The sequence below is a fragment of the Rana temporaria genome, chromosome 1 (assembly GCF_905171775.1).
Source record: "Rana temporaria chromosome 1, aRanTem1.1, whole genome shotgun sequence".
Lineage (NCBI taxonomy): Eukaryota > Metazoa > Chordata > Amphibia > Anura > Ranidae > Rana > Rana temporaria.
The window spans coordinates 194732987-194756446 of NC_053489.1; the positions used below are offsets into that span (position 1 = coordinate 194732987).

Below are 23460 nucleotides of genomic sequence, written 5' to 3' on the forward strand. Positions count from 1 at the left end.
TGCTTTTGGTAGGCCTGTTACAAGCCCTGGCGCAATCAGTCACTGCTATGAGAGCATTATGGTTATGCTACTGGAGGGCAGGCTAAACCTCTACTAAAGCCTTCGACATTTCCTATAATGGAAAGGTATTGTTTGGCCAAACACTGAACAAAGCAATTAAGCGAATGACAGGAGGAAAAGTCCAGGCGGTGGCCACAGACTAGTAAGAGGAAGCCGCCATCATTCACTCAAGCCCACCAGGTGCAGGCTGCAGATTTAACAGATCACAGTGGAGAATTCCAAAGTTGACCACTTAATTCCTCCACTTTATGTTCACCAAATCTTTGCAAGATTTTCATACTGCTACAAGGCCATCATGACAGTGATGCAGGAAACATAGAATCATCTGTGGATCTGCGCATCAGAGTTTTCCAGGGCAGATGGCACTAAACATATCCAGCAGAGGCCCTCGTCAGGACGGCCTCTTGTCATGTTAGGTTCTGCCGCCATCGCAGTCTGATCAGCTTTGCGGCCTAGACTGGTCATTATTTGGGATCTATGTCCTGTGCGTGACCCAGACACATGCAGAGATTTTGAACGGTGGCAGGACTTTTTCTTCCGCAAATGTCTTGTTTTAGGGCTTCTGCTCCTATAAAGACAAAACACCTCCTGGAGTTGCACTCTTTTGTTTTGTGGCCCCCGTAGACCCCTCCTACCTTTCTGACGACATTCGTGCATTTTGGGGCTGTGGTAAGCTCATGCTGTATTGATGAAAGACAGGATATAGCCAATAAGCTTATTTTTTTTTTTTGAGTAATTTTACCTTGCATTGGTAACAGAATATCTCAGGGTGGCAGTGGATTTGTGAGAATATCTGAGCAGGTGTGAACAAATGAGGTTATTCATTTAGTGGAGACAGCCTAGTGCACACTGACACAGCCCAGCCACCCCTCCCTCTCTGTGAAGGAGACTCATCAGAAAAACTCTTCTCACTAGCTGTGGCAAACAGCACTGAATCCTCTGGTTCTCTAAGTTTTATAGTCAGGCTATACCTGACACCCGCCCAACAGAAAAACACAGGGAAGGCAGCCAGCGCGCTCCTAAGGCGCGGATATTTAGAGAGCATGATAATACCACAGCCCAGGAAATGGTAAGCTCTTTAAGCCTTAATCTGCCCGCATAGCTCCTGCACATAGAGCGTTCAGTGTAAGAAAAGGGTACTACCTTTTGTGTTCTGGACCTTCCAGTCCCAGGAGAGGCTTGAACCTGGGTGGGTTGGTTTGGCAGGGTTTTTTTTTCTTGTCTGCAGCTTCTTTATTTCAACGAGTCTGGTGGCCTGGCGTCCGACCAAAAAAAGGGAGGAGGGGCCCCCTATTTATCAGCTAAATTAATGTGGTACTGGAAAACCGGAGGAAGGGGTTAACCCATTGTGTGCTGACGTGAGGCTGGCCAGGAAAGAAGAGACATGACTACATGCACAGTCACGTTTATATCTGTCACAAACCTATTAGAAAGTGTTTGGGCAAGAGGTATTTTACAGTAGAGCAGGAATCGCCAGCTGCTCTGTTAGCACAGTCATTCTTGCTTCCTTCTCAGTGGTCCTACAGTTAGGGGAATTTTAGGAGCACAGAAGGAAATTATTTGTAGAGAATATACAACACAGTTGGAGTAACAAAGCTTTCCTTTGTTCATATTTTCTGAGGGCACTGCCCACATTAACTGTAAGGCCGTGTACACACCAGCAAACATGTACGATGAAACCGGTCCGCCGGACCGTTTTCACCGTACATGTCTGCCCGGGGCTTTCTGTACGATGGCTGTACTAACCATCGTACAGAAAGCCGCGCGTAAACAATACGCGGGGCGTGTCCACGGTGTCGCCGCGTCGATGACGCGGTGTCGCCGCGACAATGACGCGGCGACGTGGGCGGGCCTGCCAGTTAAATGCTTCCACGCATGCGTCGAAGTCATTCGACGCATGCGAGGGATGGCGGGCGCTCGGACATGTACGGTAGGTCTGTACAGACGACCGAACATGTCCGAGCGGCCAGGATTCCAGCGGACTGTTTTAAAACAAGTCCAGGAATATTTGTCCGCTGGGAAAAGGCCCGGCGGGCAAATGTTTGCTGGAATCCTGCACGCTCGGGCCTACACACGACCGAACATGTCTGCTGAAACTGGCCCGCAGACCAGTTTCAGCAGACATGTTTGGTCGTCTGTACGGGGCCCAAGTGTCATCAAAAAAAGTTTTAAGCTATTTATAAAAAATAATTATGGGTATGTGGGGACTATATTAGTGTTGCCAATACACACCATCGTCTAAACTGTTTTAGAACCATTGCTGTTGTGGAGTTCATTAGTATTTTAACTAGTCTAAAAATGCCTCCTTTTTTAAGTTTTGGATAGGGTAGGAAAAGGTTAAAGTCTAACTCTGGGCTTTAAGGGCCAGATTCTCAGAAGAAGTACGCCGGAGTATCTACTGATACTCTGGCGTACTTTCAAATTTCCCGCGTCGTATCTTTAGTTTGAATTCTCAAACCAAGATACAACGGCATTTGGGTAAGATCCGACAGGCGTATGGCTTCGTACGCCTTCGGATCTTAGGATGCAATACTTCGGCGCCCGCTGGGTGAAGTTCGCGTCGGGTATGCTAATTAGCTGTTTACGGTGATCCACGAAGGTACGCGCGGTCGTCGCATTCTCTTACGTCGTCGCTAGTCGGCTTTTCCCGGCGTATAGTTAAGGCTGCTATTTCATGGCTTATATTTAGACTTGCCATGTTAAAGTATGGCCGTCGTTCCCGCGTCGAATTTTAAATGTATTTTTTTTTTGCATAAGTCGTCCGTAAATAGGAAAGGACGTAACGCACGTCGCCATTCAAAAAATTATGTCGGTGCGACGTCATTTCGCGCAAAGCACGGCGGGAAATTTCAAAACGGAGCATGCACAGTACGTTCGGCGTGGGAACGCGCTTAATTTAAATGATACACGCCCCATTTGAATTAGGCGGGCTTGCGCCGGACGGATTAAGGCTACGCCGCCGCAAGTTTACAGGCAAGTGCTTTGTGAATCAAGCACTTGCCCGTAAAACTTGCGGCGGTGTAACGTAAATGTGATACGTTACGCCGCCGCAGATTTACGCGATTATACGTGAATCTGGCCCTTAATGTCCTCCAGCAGCAGTGAAAATGAACAAAGCAGCTTTTGCTGCAATACTCAGCTTCAATCCAGAGTAAACAGTACAGAATGACACCCAACCTTATTCAAACCTGGAAAACCGAAGACATGTTTTGAGCACAGTTTGTCATGGACCAACCCCATTAGAAGGCGTCACCACAGCTCTCTGAATGCACAATGTAGTGATTCAGAGAGTGGCACTCAAATCACTAAGTCAGCACTGCTCTCTAAATCATTGAGGACCATCCACTGCAGTTTTCTACATTGAAAAAAAAAAAAAACTGGCATGAAATCAACATTGGTGTTAACAGGGCACATAACTAACGGGCATAAAAAAAACTCACTGAGACACGCATGAAAACTCATGTGAAAATTATATACACTCATGTCTATGCAAAATAAATCTGTGCAGTTTTCCCATCAGTTTTCATGCACGTATGGTGTGAATGAGTCATTAAAGACCACGTAGAACCTTACTAATAAATTACCTAAATGTTGAATTAAGGGTTCGATCATTTTGTCTTACATATGTCATTTGAAGCCCACTATTCTCTAAACCTTTCCTTCTTCCTTTGCACCATTTCCATGATAAATATACAATTAAAAAGAAACATAAATCTTTCAAACTATTTATTTTTCTTTTTTATCTGCAGTATGGTTCTTGTGATTCTCCCAATAATTCAGATAATGTTGTTCTCTCTAGACTGTCAAAACACTGCGCTGGAAATGTCCCTTTCATCAACAGAAAGAGCTCTGAGGTAGTTACTGGAAAAATCATACAAGACCTAATGTTATGTGCAATAGCAGCCCCATCCAGAAATATGAAGCCAGTAATACTGCCCATTACAAGGGGATCAATTGATTTCCCAAAACTAACCAAATTTTACATGTGCTGACTCTTGAAGCATTCTCAGTTAACTCGAATAAATGTTAATGTTTACATTATTCAGTCACATCCTTACTATACCAGTGATAGAACAACCCAAGACAAAAAAAAGCCTGGAAAATCTATAAGAGGAAATCCACACTGTCCATTCATGTTCAAAATATTATATATATATATTAAGGATCCTTCAGCTAACCCTTAAGTAAAATGTAATTTCAGTTGTCCTGTAAAATAAATATGAAAAATAAGAGCCGGTAATTATAATTGTAATTTCTCTTAAAAAACTGACAAACAGAAAAGACAGCAAAGAACTGCAACTAGAAGCAAAATAATAGGGCAGAGCATGGTCTAAAGCCTGTGAAGTAGTGCTGACTGAGAAATCAAAAAGTTTTATAAATTGTAGGTAATCAGCAGTGGTCCCAGATGGAGCCCACAGAAAGGGGTAAAGGAAGAAACAAAAAAGCCAAGTAATTTAGCAAGCAGATGGCAAGAAGGATTTTTATTGAACACACCAGAGATTTTTCCGTGACCCTGTGAGTTGGCCTTAGAACTGATTTCCTACAGTTTTTCTTACATACATCTGTTTTCCGGCATGCATAGTCTCTGTTAGTAAATTCCCTGACACATGGTGGCAGTTCATGGTTTTCAGTGTGGCACTTGGAAGCACTTGTGTTATCTATAACGTCTGAGCTCACATCATCAAAATCCTCCTCCACACTGCTTTGCCTGGTGAGGGTTTTCCTGCGTGTCAACACTTGCTTTGGGTCTCTAGAACATACGTTATTTGGCTGGGGCTCATGTGTGGCATTTGTAGCAATGGTGCTGCAGCCTTTTCTGAAATGGTAACGGGCTTCTTCTTCTTCGCTTCCGCAATCCAAGCCGCTGTCTGGGCTCCTGGAGAGAGGTCCAAGTTTGCTCCCTTCACATGTAAAATCATCTGAATATGGAGCGGCCCCATTAAACCTACACTTAGAGAAATGCCATGGGCTCTGGTGCCCATCTTGACTACTAGCCCTTGGCACCCTATTTGTTCTAGCTACATTTCCTCTGGCTCTATAAGCTTTGCCTACAGAATGCCCTCTGTGCAAGAGCTCTGAGAGTTCTCCACTTTCTTCTTCTGCAACTTCAGGAATACTGAACAGTTTTTTACTGTGAGGATGCTGAGGGGAAATGTCCAGCTGTTCCGTTAAAGCAGGTTCTGTGGCCTTAGTCTTAGAACACTGCACAAGTCATAGACAATACGAAAAAATAGAATGGACCAACAACAATAATAGAAAAACACAAGATCCAACAAGTGCAGTAAAATAAAAAAAACAATAACATGGAAAGAAAAGTAAAGGAAGAGAAAGAAAAAAAATAAAGACAGGGTTAGTTTTTAGAGGCAATGGAAAACATAAGGCATGCGAGTTTACTCTGTGAAGAAAAGGTTCATGCTCTGAATGGGAATCTGTGAAAATAAAGACATGATTAGGAGCTTGGCTGGTGTCAGATAGAACATAAGATCAGTACAAACAATGAGAGCTTGGCATATCAGTGCTATAGTAAGAATCGGACCATGCAGGGAGTTGATGCTGCACACAGACAGCCAATGTGACGCTTAGATGCAGCACACATTAGATGATACCAGTTAATGGTTTTTAAGTCATAGGGCTGCTGTTGTTAGAGTTAACTCAGTAGTTAGATGCAAAGCAAGTCTCATATAGTACATCACAAGGATTAGGACCATTGTCCAGTGACATCCATTTAAAATGCATGTAGTCATTGCTTGTCCTTTACATGATTGTTTAAGTGGATATCTCTGTGCTTAATGCATGCTGGTTACAATGAATTTTAGCAGGTTAGAAACTAGAAAGAACACTTGTTAAGTCATGTAATTTCTGCAGTGCCATCAGTTCAGCCATTGACGTGGAACAAACCAATAATTTTCATTCAACCTGAAGCAGGATATCACCGAAAGCATTGTTTAACAGAAAGGATCATTAAAATATACAGTAATTAACACATCTTCAGTAGATTCCAAAATCTGTGAAAATGTTTGTCACAATAGACTATCAATAATCTATTCCAAACACAGTTGTTTTTGTTCTGCTATCCCAAAATGTTATATTTTTATTTTATTTTCAGCAGTCCTGGTGACTGTCTTGGGTTGATGTAATCTACATCTAAAGGGCAAAGGGGTTGACAGTCCTCATACTCTTTGGCCCTCAGTAAACACATAGGTGTAGATCCACGTACAACGGCGCATTAATGCGCCGGGCGTAGCTTATCTAAGATACACTACGCCGCCGTAACTTACTTTTTTTGTTTCGAATCCTCAACGAATTTGCGCCATAAGTTACGGCGGCGTAGTGTATCTCTTGCGGCGTAAGGGCGCGGAATTCAAATGGATGTAATGGGGGCGTGTTTTATGTAAATACATCGTGACCCGACGTAAACAAAGTTTTTTTTTTAACTGCGCATGCGCCGTCCATGGGGGTATCGCAGTGCACATGCTTGAAATTTGACCGGAAGAAGCCAATGCTTATGACGGTGACGTCATTCTATGCAAATTTCTATTCGCAAACGACGTAAAAAATTCAAAATTGTACGCGGGAACGACGGCCATACTTAACGTTGAGTACGCCACCATATAGCAGCTTTAACAATACGCCGGAAAAAGCCGAACGAAAACGGCGTAAAAAAATGCGCCGGGCCAACGTACGTTCGTAGATCTGCGTAACTAGCTAATTTGCATACTCAACGCGGATTTCGACAGGAACGCCACCTAGCGGCCGCCGAAAAATTGCAGCTTAGATTCAACGGCGTACTTAGGCCCCGTACACACGGTCGGACAAAACCAATGAGAATGGACCGAGGTTCAGTTTCATCGGTCCAAACCGACCGTGTGTATAGCCCATCGGTCTGTTTTCCTTCGGTCCAAAATTTTAAAACATGCTTCAAAACCGAACCGATGGACTGCTGCCCGATCGGTCCAAACCGATGGTTAGTACAGAAAGCATTGGTTCAAAACCCGCGCATGCTCAGAATCAAGTCGACGCATGCTTGGAAGCATTGAACTTCGTTTTATTCAGCACCTCGTGTGTTTGATGTTACCGCGTTCTGACCCGATCGGTTTTTGGAACGATGGTGTGTACACACGTCAGACCATCAGCCTGCTTCATCGGTGAACCGATGAAAACGGTCCGTCGGACCATTCTCATCGGTTTGGTCCGACCGTGTGTACAAGGCCTAAGACATATGCCTGTCGGATCGATCCCAGATGCCGTCGTATCTTGTTTTGTGGATACAAAACAAAGATACGACGCAGGAAATTTTAAATTACGCCGGCGTATCAGTAGATACGCCGGCGTAATCCTTTTGTGGATCTGCCCCATAATTTTTTGTTTTTAATTGGAATTCCTATTGAAATTTTATAGTCAAGCTCTGTGAATCAAGTTTTAAATTTTGAATATCATTATTTTAGCAGGAATGAGCAAGCAAACATAGGACAAAGATAAATAGTTGTAGTCAGTAATTTATTACACATGATGTGAGGGTGACCTACATAGACTGAACTGAGCTCTCCCAATTAAAAAGAAAAGCTCAAATAAACATACCCTATATTTTCTAGGTTCAGTGCCGACTCATCTTGCATCAGCTCACTAAATTAAGAAACCAAATATTTAATGAATCCTGCAGTTTCTAGCCCCTAATGAAAATCTTTTTTTTTCTTTGGATTTTTTACAGATTCACTCCAGACAAAACTTTCATGCCTTAGTATATGCAAAGCTGTTTCTTGACTCCCTTACCCATTTGTTATATCAACCACTCAGTGTTCCTCGTGGTTTCAGGGGCATGCTTTTGCACACTGCATATGAGCCATCAGCTTTATTTAGCAAATATGAGGCCAGCAGCACATACACTGTGTGGCAGCATAAGGGTTATACCAACTGGAAAGGCACCTCCAGGCTGGTATATACAGAGCTGGAGAAGCATGCATAACTGGCATAAAACGTACTTTTGTGTAAATGGTACACTAAATAACTATAACATAAAAAAGGTCAGGGAGTAGGAAAGCGTAGGTCAATAAATATGATGAGGATTGCTAAAAATTAAATTAGGTTTTAAATACTCTACAACAACGGTAGGCAACCCCCGGCACTGGTGCCGCAAGCGGCACACAAAGCCTCTTTTGCCAGCACGCGACTCCCTCCCCATCAGCAGAGCAGCGCAGGGAAGTGTTAGTGAGACACTAATTCATTCCAATTTCAAAATTCCCCACGCCGCACCTGCACTGAGGGGGAGGCACTTATCCCCCCACACATTGTAAAAGATCGGAAGCATTGTTTGGTTCTCTAAATTAGCTGTTAGCTTTTGTGATGGGGAATAGATTGGGTGCAGTTCTGGGGTGGGGGGGGGGGGGGTGGCCCCTGTTTCCAGGAGGATGAGGAATGTCTTGGCCACTGCTAAAGCCAATCACAGTCCTGCTGGAGGAAGATGACTCGCTTGGTTGCCGCTACCAATCTCAGAAAGAAGAGATTTCACTGTGATTGAGAAAACCAGGTGACAGTTTGTGGAATTACTGTTGAACTTCTGGGAACTTTGTTGAAATTATTCCTGAACCTTTGCATCACTTACTACTGAACCCCTGTACTCTGTGTCCCTTTAAGCCACAGCCAGAATTCAGCGCAATGAAAATTGCACCCAACCACTTTTCTCAGCTGCGGGGGCCCAACTTATGATCCTGCACACAGGCCCACTGCTTTCAGAAAATGCCCCTAAACTGAGATCATCATTGCGCATCCATTCCAGATGCTTGTATGTGGTATCACATACAAGCACGTGGGCTGGATGTGAGAGTTGGATCAGCAGGATGAGTGTGCCAGGACAGGTAGATGTGTCACATCTCTGCTTCCTTTCACCACACTGGACTTGTGTCTTTTTCCAACCTCACTTACTATTTAACTATGTAACAGATGTGGGGAAGAAGAGCAGGGGGTACATAGTTGAGACAGATGTGCAGGAGGTACATTTGTGGGGTAGATGAGAAAGCGTGTTACAGTGATGGGGCAGATGAGCAGATGGGTTCAGTGTTAGGAGAGATGCAAAAGTGATTCAGTAGTGAGACAGAAGAGCATGGGGATAAGGCAGTGGAGCAGATGTGTAGGGAGGTAGGGCAGATGAGAAAGGGGGTACATTAATGGGGCAGATGAGCAGAGGGGGTTACAGTGGTGGGACAGAAGAGCATGGGGGTACAGTGGTGGGGCAGATGTTCAGGAGGTACAGTGGTGGGAGGGATGAGAAGGGGGTTCAGCGGTGGGACAGAAAATCAGGGGGGTACAGTGATGGGGCAGATGATCAGGGGTTACAGTGGTGGGACAGATGAGCAGGGGGAGTTCAGTGTTGGGTCACATGAGTAGTGGTTACAATGGTGGGAAAGATGAGCAGGGGGTTCAGTGTTGGGGCAGAAGAGAAAAGGTACAGAGGTGGGGCAGATGTGCAGAGGGAACAAAGGTGGGACAGATGTGCAGGAGGAGAAAGGAGGTACATCGGTGGAACACATGGGCAGGGGGTTACAGTGGTGGGTCAGAAGAGCAGAGGGAATAAAGCTGGGACAGATGTGCAGGAGGTACAGTCATTGGGCAGATGAGAAAGGGGGTTACAGTGGTGGGGCAGATGAGCAAATAAGTTCAGATAAGTTCAGTGTTAGGACAGATGAGAAGATAATTCAGTGGTGGAGCAGATGTGCATGGAGGTACAGTGGTGGGGCAGATGAGAAAGGGGGAAAATTGGTGGGGCAGAATAGCAGGGTGGTACAGTGGTGGGGTAGATGTGCAAGGGGTTACAGCGCTGGGGCAGGTGAGCAGGGGGTACAGTGGTGAAACAGATTTGCAGGAGTTACAGTGATCTGAGGTATGAAGGTGCATGAATTGGGGCTCATCTGAGGTGTGGAGTTGCAGGAATTGGGGCTGATCTGAGGCGTGAGAGAGCAGGATGTTAATTTCTCACTACTAAGTAGTTTACAGCATTTACCTTATAAAAAATCCTTTTTGTGATTGAGAGTGTGAAGTTGACATTTTTGTTTTTATAAAATCGCCATGCTCAATTCCTTTGAAAACATTTTTCGGCACACTGTGCTCAAAAGGTTGCCTACCCCTGCTCTACAAAAAGCAACTGGACTATAAATTTTAGATATATATACATTGGCCCGGATTCACATACATTGGCGCATATTTATGCCGGCGTAGCGTTTCTAATATACGCTACGCCGACGCAGCGCAGAGAGGCAAGCACTGGATTCACAAAGCACTTGCTCCCACTCGCTCTTAACCCCTTCCATACAGGGCATTTTCACCCCCTTCCTGCCCAGACCAATTTTTAGTTTTCAGCGCTGTTGCACTTTGAATGACAATTGCGTGGTCATGCAACACTGTGCCCAAACTAAATATTTATGTTTTTTTCCCCCCACAAATAGAGCTTTTGTTTGGTGGTATTTGATCATCTCTGCGGTTTTTATTTTTTGCGCTATAAACAAAAGAAGAGCGATTTTTTTTAAAAAAAACTCAATTTTTTACTTTTTTTATTTAATAAATATCACAATTTATTTAAAAACATATGTTTTTTCCTCAGTTTAGGCCGATACGTATTCTTCTACATATTTTGGTAAAAAAAAAAAAATTGCAATAATCGTATATTGATTGGTTTGCACACAAGTTATAGCGTCTACAAAATAGGTGATAGATTTATGGCATTTTTTTTTTTTACTAGTAATGGCGGCGATCTGCGATTTTTTTATTGTGACTGTGACATTGCGGCGAACACATCGGACACTTTTGACACGTTTTTGGGACCATTCACTTTTATACAGTGATTAGTGCTATAAATATGCATTGATTACTGTGTAAATGTGACTGGCAGGGAAGGGGTTAACCACTAGGGGGCGCTGAAGGGGTTAACATGTTCCCTATAGTGTGTTCTAACTGTAGGGGGGAGGGGACTCACAAGGGGAGGAGACCGATGTGTATTCCTCTATTCTGGGAACACAGCATTGGTCTCCTCACCTCTGACAGGAGGTGGATCTGTGTGTTTACACACACACATCCACACTCCTGCCGTGATCACCGGCAAACGCAGGTGCCCGGCGGCAATCACGGCCACTGGGCACGCGCGCCGGGTAACGAGCGGTGCCCTAGAACGCCGGGAATACAGGACGTCATATGACGTCCACCCGGATCGAGGGAGGGTTCCTGCCGACGTCATTTGACAATGCGTCGGTAGGGAAGTGGTTAAAGATACGCTGGGTTTCCTCGGCGTAGGTGGGAGTGGGCGTGAGCCATGCTAATGAAGCGTGACCCCATGCAAATGATGGGCCAAGTGTCATAGAAGTACTTAAAAAGAACGGCGCATGCGCCGTCCCGTGGACGTATCCCAGTGCGCATGCTCAGAATCACGTCGGAACTACTCACTGAGATACGACGGATCACTGCCTACGACGTGAACATAACCTACACCCAGCCCTATTCACGTACTACATAAACGACGTAAAATACTACGGCTGTGTTCCCTGGTTCATACCTTAGCATGAGTTGCGCCTCATATATGGGGAATAACTTTACGCCGGACGTACGACTTACGCAAACCGCGTATATTATGCGCCGGGCGCAAGTACGTTCGTGAATCGGCGTATGTCCCTCATTTGCATATGTGCATAGAAAATCAATGGGAGCGGCAAATGCGCCGAGCGTAAATATGCGCCCACGATACGACGGCATAGGCAAGTTACGTCGGTCGTAGGAATCCTATTTTTAGGCGTATCTCAGATTGTGGGCACGGCGCACAGATACGACGGTGCATAGTTACACTTACGCAGCGTATCTCGAGATACGTCGGCGTAAGTGCTTTGTGAATCCGGGCCTTTATGTATATTATCCTTCCTAATAAGCCTTTTATCTGGCACCTGTAAGACATTCCAACCAACGACCTGTCTGCACAAAAAGTTTTCTAATTTTATGTACTCAGCAGCACGTCACATAAAAATAAAAAAGCTAGCGAAGTGAAGTAGACATTGACAGTGAGCAAAGGGATCATGATAAACATTCAAAATTATTACCCACAAGTCAAGTTTTCCTATTGCTACTGTACATTATACAACGAAATAATCACTGACCAGGGGTCCTGGGAGTCACATGTGGCTCTTGTTGACCATTTACGGGACTTTAAACAACTAATTAGCAAGTGCTCAGTATGGGTCTGCTTCATATGTTTTCGTCTATTACTCTCCCTAAAAGGAAGCTAAATAAAGATGCCGTGGCCTAAATGGTATTGATTTGTTACAATATGGAACAATAATGACAATATTTTTAAGTGCTGTTTTGCATACAATAATCTGTTGTATAAAAGTGTCTAAAAGAATAATTGTCTTTGATAAATTAACGCAACCGAGATTTTATTTTTTATTTTTAGTCTCATCATTGCTTTACTTAGACATGTAAATATCTGATATGCCTGGCTGAGTTAATGAAAGGCAGATTTAAATTATAATCCGATTTTAACAGGAGAAAACAAACCTTTCTGAATATGTAATTGCCATTTCTTTATTAAACACGTCTTAATAAAGTATAACTAAAATGGTATAACTGAAAGGAATATGTATTGTACTTTATGCTTCCCTATGTACAAAAGAGTGAAATGTGTTAGTTTAAAGATAAAGGAAGCTGCCTGTCACCCATGCTAGTCCCCTAGATGGTATTCTGTAGGTATTCTGATCAAATTGCTTCAATAACAAGTCACTGACCCAGAACAAGTGTCCATCAGGAATACTGGGCCAGATTCACAAAGCACTTACGCCGACGTATCTAGAGATGCGCGGCGTAATTCAAAAAAGCGCCGCGCGTATCTATGCGCCGTATCCTCAAAACGAGATACGCCTGAAAACCATTTTTTTCCATCCGACGTAAAACGATTACACCGGCGCATCTTGGAGCGCAAAATACGCTAGACACACCATTGATTTGCTAGTGTAATATGCAAATGAGGGAGATACGGCGATCCACAAAAGTACGCTTGTGCGGCGTAGGCTACGCCCTGTGTGCATCTGCTAGTTTCACAGCGGGATTTTACACCTTATAAAAGGTGCCTTAACTTTGCACCAGCCGTGTACAGGTCAGCTAAAGCAACACCGTTAGGGAAGAGCTGAGCACACACACTTGCAGGACAACAATCTGTATGCCAACATGCCAGAGGCATCCATGCTCATAGCTATACTAGTGACTTTAGAGGAACACAGAAGGAGGAGGGAACGGAGGAGGAGGAGGGCACAGGAGAGGATATACCGCAGACGCATAGATGTCTTTGGCATGGCTGTTTCTGAGGTGTATTGCAACTTCAGATTCAGCCCTGAAGCCATCATGGAATTAACCACAACCCTGCAGGATGACATCACCAGCCCAACACACCACGCACATGCACTGCAGCCACTGGTCAAGGTAGTGGCAACACTCCATTTCCTTGCCACTGACACTTTTCAGCGCACAAGTGGATTGTTGGCTGGGATGTCACAATCCTCCATTAGCAGATGTGTGCACCAGGTTGTCCCTGCAATCCTGAGACGCATGGCAAACCAAATCATCAAACCCACCCAGGAGGACCTGCGGATGAAGACAATGACAAATTTCTACAAAACTGCCAGATTCCCACGCACCGTGGGGGCCATTGATTGCACACATGTGGCACTACAGCCCCCCCATGAGACAGAGCACATGTACTGCAATCGGAAGCATTGGCATTCAATCAATGTACAGGTGATAGTCGATGCCCAATACCTCATATGGCATGTCCGTGCCAAACACCCAGGATCCAGCCATGACAGCTTCATATACCGTCAAAGCAACATCCCAAGAGAATTTGAACAGAACGTGTATGGGGACAGCTGGCTGGTTGGTGAGTGACATGGGTGTCAGGTATGACTGCCCCCCCCCCCATGATGCAGACATCACGAGGGGCACATGCATGACTAACATCCTCCTGTCTTTTCCCTTCCAGGTGACTCTGCATATGCACTTGGACCCCATCTCATGACTCCATTCCGGAACCCTCAAACCCCAGGAGAGGAAAACTACAATGCTGCACACATACGTACCCGTGCAGTGGTGGAACGCACCTTTGGCCTCCTGAAGTCCAGTTTCCGATGCCTGGATAAGTCTGGGGGTACCCTGTTGTATTCCCCAAACTTTGTGTGCCAGATCATCGGTGCATGTTGCATGCTGCACAACTTTGCAGTGAGAAGGGGCCTGGAGATTGACCTAAGTGATGACCTGACCCCCGAACCAGACAATCCCCCCCTGACCGAGGGTACCCCGTCTTCTGAGGGAACAGCAGCCAGGAGACGCCTCACAGAAGGCATCTTTGCACAGTAAACACACACATTAAACATGGAACAATGAGAATGCATGCATGCACACCACTGTGGTCCCTAGCACACACACCCCACATCCTCATCGAATTGGATTAGACCGAAGTACCCCGCATGGTACTAGGGAGCAGCAACGCCACGCCAAGGCTCCAATTATGTCACTGTGCATTCATACAACATTCACATGGACCTGGGATCACTTCTCCCTGGTCCTGGGGATCCCTACTCCACCAAAAATGAGGGTGACACCCTTTTTTCATCAGGAATGTCACCCCCACATTCATACATCATTCACACAAATATAACAAATCATAATCACAGTAGAATAAAAAAAAAATCAAAAGTACACCCTAAATTAACGGTGGCGTGAGCTACGCCTGGGCCGGCCACGGCCAACCAGGGGAGACTCATGGGGGGGGAGCAGGGGAAGGAGGAGCCTCCCCTGGTGTCTGTACAACTGCTGGCCTGCCCTCCAAGGCCACGGCTATCCTGTTCAAGCACACAGTGAGTGCTGCCGTATTGGCCTGGACAGCCTGGGTATTGGCGTGGACAGCCTGGGTCAGGGCACTCACCTCCAGGGCCACGCCTGCTGTGGCGGCCTGCAGGTCACAAGAACAAGTTATGACCGCCAACGAGTTTGTTCTCAATTCAGTGACCGAGTCTTTTATGGAGTCCTCCATCTGGGCCAAAGTCCGGGTGACCTGACCCAGATGTTGGGTCTGACGGGCCTGGTCCCTCCGCAGATTTGCAGGCAGGAACTTGGCCACCCCCCTGGTCTTCTGGGTGGCCTTCCTGCCTGCAGCTGAGGCTTGTGGCCTGGGAGGAGGGGAGAGAGAGACCCTTGGGGGGAGCCCTGTTGGGGGAGGAGTGGGAGGGGCTACCCCTGATGGAGGCCTGACTGCTGCCAGCCTCAGGGGGAGCCACATCTAAAAGGCCAAGGATTTCCCTGGAAAGGTCCATCCGATCATCCTCAACCTCCCCCCTCATCCTCCTTCCCCTTAACCTCCTTCTGAGGTGAGGTGTGGCCACTCCCCTGCCCTGGGGACTCCTGCCTTTCTTGGGGCTCTTCAGCAGCCTGTTGTCCGGGGGATGGAGCAGACTGGCCTGATGGCCCAGCAACCTCCTGGCCATCTGTGGATGACACAAAACATACACAGGTTGGAGGATCCACACACTTGGCACATATTACCCCCCCCCCACACATGCTACTCGCCAGATAGAGAAAAAAAAATGACCTGTCCTCACGGCCTCATCGGAGTCAAAGCCAGGCAGGCCCACCACTTGCTGGCTGTGGAAGCACAGGGCCACCGCACGCTCCTCATCTGTCCACCTGATGGTGCAAGGTGGGCCCCTGCCAGTGCCCCTGGCATGGGCATTTACCTTGGCCAGCTTGTCACGGACCAGGCTCCTCAGATAATTGATCTTTTTTGTGATCCCACTGGTGGTCCTCGTCTCACCCCCCCGCATTGATCTCATCAGTAATCTGCTGAAGGATCGCCCTCTTCCTGGCCGGGGGGATGTCCCGGCTCTCAGGGCCATGCAAATATCACCCAAATCGGGTGATCGCCCTAGCAAGGATATGCTTTTCATGCACCGAGAAGTTGAGCTTTCTCCTCTTTGGAGCCATCTCACCACACAGCACTCAGCACCAAACAGACACAAAAATCAGACAGAACAAACAAACACAAAAAGACACAGAACAAACAAACACCAAAATCATACAGCAAAAACCAGACACCAAAATCAAACCGCACAAACAGACAGCTAATACAAATAAAAAAAAAAACACACAGAAAAAAAAGACACAAAAAACACTCAGAAAAAACAAACACTACAATCTCCTACTTCAATAAATCTTTACTCTAACACTACTACACTAACCAACAAACAGCCACAGACAACAGAACAAAAGCACCTTACTTCAGGAAGGGGAACACAGGGATGTACTTTTGCAATGGAGGGGCGTTTGTCTGGGGCTATTTATACACAGGGCGTATCTCACTAAGTATGCTTGGCCTATTTTCTATCTCACTGATTGCGCCGGGCCGAGTTCTGAGCATGCCCAGTGAGGTGCATATTCATGCGCGCATGCGCAGTACGGCCGGCCCTTCATTTGCATGGGGTCACGGCTCATTTCAATGGAGCACGCCCACTTTCAATTACCCCGCCTTACGCCTCCGAATTTACGTTACGCTGGCGCAAATTTGGGAGCAAATACTCTGTGGATACGGCACTTACGTCACAAAATGACATGCGTTACGACTAACTAAATATGCGCCGCTCTACGTGAATCTGGCCCAGTGTCTTTATTTAGTTAATTTTATTTTCTGGCTTAGAATATATTGAAGGTATTCAAATAGCATTTTCACAAGAAGGTCTGAAATTGAAGGGTAACAATGTAAAGCAGGGGCGGACTGACAACTCATGGGGCCCCCGGGCAATAGGAGATTATTGGGCCCCCGGGCAATAGGAGATTATGGGGCCCCCGGGCAATAGGAAAATATGGGGCCACACAGTATACACACACAATATACACATACAGTAAACATACACTGAGAAGGTTCTGGAGAGGCGGGGCAGTTATAAACTTGGGATTTTTAGACCAAAAGAGTGTCGGTAAGGGACATTTCAGGGACAGATGTTGCCATTTCAGGGACAGATGTAAAAAAAACACAGATTTTTACATACTGTCCCTGGTTTTACTGAGGCTGGCAACCCTGATGGGGCCCCCTAGTGGCATGGGGCCCTCGGGCAGTGCCGAGTTCCTGAATGGTCAGTCCGCCCCTGATGTAAAGCTCAACATCAGAACAGGAAGTAGCAGAGATCTCCTCACTGAGGGCACAAACAGTAATGAGCTTGATGAAAGTGTTATATAAAAATGTGTATGGTTGGCATAAAAGTAGTAGGGGAGGGGAACCTGTATCCAATGGGTCTAAGAAGATTAAGAGAACTTGTTTCTGGTGGATTAAACTAATGATGAAAGAAACCTGAATATATATTTGTAGGGATAGGAGGGGTGTGTGTGTGTGTGTGAGGGGGGGAGGGGGTGCTTCTACAATATTTCTGTGTATTATAGATAGCTATTCTGATAAATATAGTATATATCTTTAAATATAATACCATAATAGAACGATTGTCGAACAAGCAGAAATGACCTAACACGACCACTTGGTGGTGCCCCAATACACTTAAAAATTATTACATGTATCAGGGATGTTCTAAACCTTATATAGAGGATGTTGGCTCCTATTGACCTAAACAGCCCCTTTCTGAGCTGTTTAATTTATTAATAAAATACAGCTTCATTCAAAGGTCATCTACATACATTTCAATACAAATACATTACGGTAGTTCTGTTGATGCTGTTTGTATGACATGAAGGCTTTTTCCCCAAATCTCTCTGCGTGTGTTACTTTTTCCTTTATTCCCTTAAATGAAGGGCTTCCATAGACCTAAATGACCCTTTTCTGAGCAGTTTAATTTATTAATTAAATACAGCAGCATTTAAAGGTCATCTACATACATTTCAGTACAAAAACAATACAGTAGTTCTGTTGATGCTGTTTGTATCACAGAACGGTTTTTCCCCCCAAACCTCTCTGCATGTGTTACATTTTCCTTTATTGCCTTAAATTACAGTAGGTGTTTGTGATATTGTGTTTTTAGCACGACAGCATCGCGCTGATTCTCGGCGACATGGTGCCGAGATCTCGCCGAGATCTCGCACTCACTGGAATAGTGACAGCACATTCCAACGTGCGCGTCATAGAAGCGACGGGAGATCCGACTTGGATTCCCGCCAATTCTACACGTGTGCGGCGTTTGTTATGAATCCTGAGGGGGAAGTCCCCGCCGGATTTTAAATAAAAATTTGGCATGGGTTCCCCCCTCAGGAGCATACCGGGCCCTTAGGTCTGTTATGGGTTGTAAGGAGAGCCCCCTACAATCCATACCAGACCCGTATCCAAAGCACGCTACCCGGCCGGTCAGGAAAGGAGTGGGGACGAGCGAGCGCCCCCCCCCCTCCTGAGCCGTACCGGGCTGCATGCCCTCAACATGGGGGGGTTGGGTGCTCTGGGGCAGGGGGGCGCACTGGGGGGGCCCCCCACCCCAGAGCACCCTGTCCCCATGTTTATGAGGACAGGGCCCCTTCCCGACAACCCTGGCCGTTGGTTGTCGGGGTATGCGGGCGGGAGGCTTATCGGAATCTGGGAGCCCCCTTTAATAAGGGGGCCCCCAGATACCGGCCCCCCACCCTAAGTGAATGGATATGGGGTACATCGTACCCCTACCCATTCACCTGGAGGAAAAGTGGTAAAAACACAAATAAAAAACACAGGGTATTAAAATATTTGATTAGTCTGCTCCGGAGGCTCCCCCTGTCTTCTTTAGCTCTTTTACCAGGGGGAGCTTCTTCTTCCGATTTCCGGGGGTCTTCTCCTGCTCTCCGGGGTCTTCACCGCTCTTCTGTGACGTCTTCTCCGCTCCGGGGGGTCTTCTTCTATGTTCGCCGCTCTCCGCTCTTGACTCGGTGCACCCCGGTTCTTCCTCCCGCTGTCCGGTGCCTTCTCCTTCTTCCGCTGTTCTGTGACGTCTTCTCCTCTTCTTCCGCTGTTCTGTGACGTCTTCTACTTCTCCCTTCAGGCCGCTGTGCTGTGACGTCTTCTCTTCTTCTCTTCTCCCGATTCTGACACGTCGCCTCTTCTCGCTGCAATGGCAGGTGCGTGGCTTGCATCGGATTTATATAGGCCTCACAGTCCCATCATGCTCTGGTACCTACCCATGTGATACCTACCCACGTGGTACCTACCGGAGCATGATGGGACTGTGAGGCCTATATAAATCCGATGCAAGCCACGCACCCGCCATTGCAGCGAGAAGAGGCGATGTGTCAGCATCGGGAGAAGAGAAGACGTCACAGCACAGCGGCCTGAAGGGAGAAGTAGAAGACGTCACAGAACAGCGGAAGAAGAGGAGAAGATGTCACAGAACGGCGGAAGAAGGAGAAGGCACCGGACAGCGGGAGGAAGAACCTGGGTGCGCCAAGTCAAGAGCGGAGAGCGGCGAACATAGAAGAAGACCCCCCGGAGCGGAGAAGACGTCACAGAAGAGCGGTGAAGACCCCGGAGAGCAGGAGAAGACCCCCGGAGATCGGAAGAAGAAGCTCCCCCTGGTAAAAGAGCTAAAGAAGACAGGGGGAGCCTCCGGAGCAGACTAATCAAATATTTTAATACCCTGTGTTTTTTATTTGTGTTTTTACCACTTTTCCTCCAGGTGAATGGGTAGGGGTACGATGTACCCCATATCCATTCACTTAGGGTGGGGGGCCGGTATCTGGGGGCCCCCTTATTAAAGGGGGCTCCCAGATTCCGATAAGCCTCCCGCCCGCATACCCCGACAACCAACGGCCAGGGTTGTCGGGAAGGGGCCCTGTCCTCATCAACATGGGGACAGGGTGCTCTGGGGTGGGGGGGCCCTGCAGTGCACCCCCCTGCCCCAGAGCACCCAACCCCCCCATGTTGAGGGCATGCAGCCCGGTACGGCTCAGGAGGGGGGGGGGGCGCTCGCTCGTCCCCACTCCTTTCCTGACCGGCCGGGGTAGCGTGCTTTGGATACGGGTCTGGTATGGATTGTAGGGGGACCCCCTACGCCGTTTTTTTCGGCGTAGGGGGGCTCTCCTTACAACCCATAACAGACCTAAGGGCCCGGTATGCTCCTGAGGGGGGAACCCATGCCGAATTTTTATTTAAAATCCGGCGGGGACTTCCCCCTCAGGATTCATAACAAACGCCGCACACGTGTAGAATTGGCGGGAATCCAAGTCGGATCTCCCGTCGCTTCTATGACAGCTCTGTCTCCATCGCGGCAAGCCAGCTCGGCGCTGGCTCCCGCGATGGGGCTCGTAGGTGCTCAATCTTGCCGAGAAAGGGAGCGAGATTGACACAATATCGCGTGCACCTACTGTAAAAAGAGTTAAAGTGCATTTCAACTGCAATTGTAGATTAGTTATTACTGCTTCTTTCCAGTTTGTCATTAGAATAGCAATTTTGTCATGTACAACCACTTCCTTATTCTATATAAGGCATATTTTGTTTTGCCATTAACTAAACGTAAATTACCATCCAGTGTATTCCATATAAACAGTGTTAAACAGAGATCTGTGTTTTAGAGCTGCAGATCTGATGTACATTATTTATAATTCATTAAGTGGTTAAAAGGAACTGTCAAATTATCATTAAAAATGTAATCCTCTAATAGGCTGTGAATCTAACCCTAAATGGGAAACAGAACAAAGAGAAAGAGTGAAGTGCTACTCTGAAGGTGAAGAGAAAGAATTATTTAAATTTCAGCATGCCAATAGTCTATAGCAGTCTTTCTCAACTTTAACACAGAGGAACCCTTGAAAAAAAATTCCAATTCCAGGGAACCCCTGCTAAAAATTACTATATTTACAACTCTTGACATCTTGATGTGATGGTCACTGGGAAGAATGCTTCTTAGGCCGCGTACACACGGTCGGTCAAAACCGATGGAAACGGACTGAAGGACCGTTTCATCGGTCCAAACCGATGGTGTGTGGGCCCAATCGGTCAGTTACCCTTCGGTCAAAAATTTTAGAACTTGCTTTAAAATTGAACCGATAGACGCCTAACCGATAGGTCAAAACCGACGGTTAGTATGCTATTAATTTTTCTCAGCACGTCGTTGTGTTTTACGTCACCGCGTTGGACTCGATCGTTTTTTTTAACTGATGGTGTATAGGCACATCAGACCATAAGTCAGTTTCATCGGATGGACTGATCGTGTGTACGCGGCCTTACACTTGTGGTCATTGGGAAGAATTCCTCCCTCACAGATAACTAAAAAGATCAATGGTGTCAGTGGGAACTTATCTAAGAGGCAGACATTTCTCATTGCTCAAAGAGCCCCTAGCAACCTCTGAAGGAACCCAAGGGTTTCATGGGAACCCTGGTTGAGAAATCCTGGTCTAGCCACCTCGAGAGGGATCTAGATAGAGAACCCTCTTTGTAAATAAAGCCTGATGGGTTATAGTATTAGAACTATACCTAAGGGGTTAGAACCACCCTGAATTGCATAAGGTCTGTTTTCCTAAACTGACATTTTCATTGACACCTCCACAAAAGTGATGTATTTATTTCCAGTATTTCCTTGGCTCCCACAGTATACATTACATTACACAGCATATATCCCAAACAATCACATTAATCTATATTTACCTAAGAAGCTGGCAATCCAACATTCCTTTCACAGCTAACTGCAACTAGGATTACATGGAAGGAAGCCAATAAACCTGCCAATGTGTTTTCAGATAGTGGAATGAAAACTATACACGCACAAAATTAACAAAGGTGGGCAAAGCATACAAAGTCTGCACAGAAAGGTGTGACTATGACCCAGAACTGCAAGGAAAAATTGCTAACTACTTGGCCACCATATAAAAGAAACACAACATAGTTAGCTGAATGTTCTGGGAATAATTATGTCTGCCATTTCATTAGGTGAACAAGGTTATAATTTTCCAAAAATGCTTAAAAACGGTGGCTTGCAAATATGGCGAGTGAAGGATTTTGGATGCCAAGTTAAATGGCAGAAACAGCCTTCATGATTAGGTAGGTTTCATTAAGATACAAGAAGGTTCAACTGAAATCATATTGTAAAAGCATCAAAACAATCTATATTACCATTAATAGACTGCAGCAGGAATAGTGTGAGGACATGATCCATTAGAACAGTGGCTCACAAATGTGTGAATACAGATATCCGTCATAGAGTCTACCTCATCAAGTTTACCTCTTTTTAAGCCTACAGCCCTACTGATATAATTTATATATGTACAGTATGTTATTTAAACCATTGTATACTGTATGTACGTAATGCTATTTATACCATTGTATACAGAGATTACAACAAGTGAGAATACAAGTGAACTTTAAAACAAGCCTGCACTGCTCTTTAGACGCAGACACTTTTTCTTCAATACACCTTTTGACAAAAAACATCAAGCATCTTTTAATTCAAGGTGATCAGGTTTTATCAAACTTGTGGGGGCTCACTTTCATTAAGCCTGCTTCATGCAAAAATACAGTTTATATTTTCCACTAAGAAGACATCTATACACAGCTGTCATTTAATAAGCAAACTCCACCTATCTGCATAACATCGTTTTTTCATCCATGCATGATAAACTAAGATCCTTACCTTATACATGCTACTCATTGGCCATTCAGTGAGTTACTTTTGTCAAGTACATGCTTGGTAAGCAGTAATGTGTATATGTACAGTACCGTGCAAATGTTTTAGGCAGGTTTGAAGAAATGCTGTAAAGTAAGAATGCTTTAAATATATATAATATATATATTAATTGCTCATTTTTATCAGTTTACAAAATGCAAAGTGAGTGAACAGAAGAAAAATCTAAATCAAAGCAATATTTGGTGTGACTACCCTTTGGCTTCAAACTTGCATCAATTCTTACACTTTGTATGCTTGTACAAAGTCAGGGATTTTGTAGGATTAATGTTGGGTGTATGATTAACCAATTATACTAAGAAGGTGCTAATGATTATCAACTTCATATGTAGGTTGAAACACAGTCCTTATAAAAGTCTTTCACAAAACTGCCCTAATACACCATACATTCACAGTCCCAGGGTCGCTTACACCACTTTTCAGCAATCCAAATTTCCCCCCACGCATAGGTTCGAAAGTCTTTCTCACAAAAGATGCAGCTCCCCTACTAGCCTAACATTGTGTAGTCGCAAGCAAAATTTCAACATATAATAAGTTGCTGAGTAACCTCTCACCTTCAACCTTTACACATTGGAACTAGAGGCAAATATGCCATTACTTTCCTTTACCTGATAAGAAAGGCAAAATGATCAGGGATCTTACACTCTTTGAATCCATTTGCTTGACTGGCAAACAGACTGAGAAAACTACCTCTTTAATGCACTCCTATCTCCAACAGGCTGATAAGTAGGATTCGGTCAGATTCAGAAGCCAAATG

General features: G+C 45.6%; 1 protein-coding gene across 16 annotated transcripts in view; it reads right to left on the reverse strand.

The window, feature by feature from the left end:
• Positions 1 to 23460, reverse strand: part of RIMBP2 (RIMS binding protein 2) — a 758298-nt gene that overhangs the window by 119969 nt on the left and 614869 nt on the right. For 13 of the 16 annotated variants that reach the window (XM_040347437.1, XM_040347489.1, XM_040347429.1 and 10 more), the window contains one exon: positions 4555 to 5262. The exons of the other annotated variants lie outside the window; for them this stretch is intronic. In XM_040347437.1, the coding sequence (XP_040203371.1) occupies positions 4555 to 5262 (708 nt within the window). The remainder of the gene's footprint in view (positions 1 to 4554; positions 5263 to 23460) is intronic. 16 annotated transcript variants of the gene reach the window in all.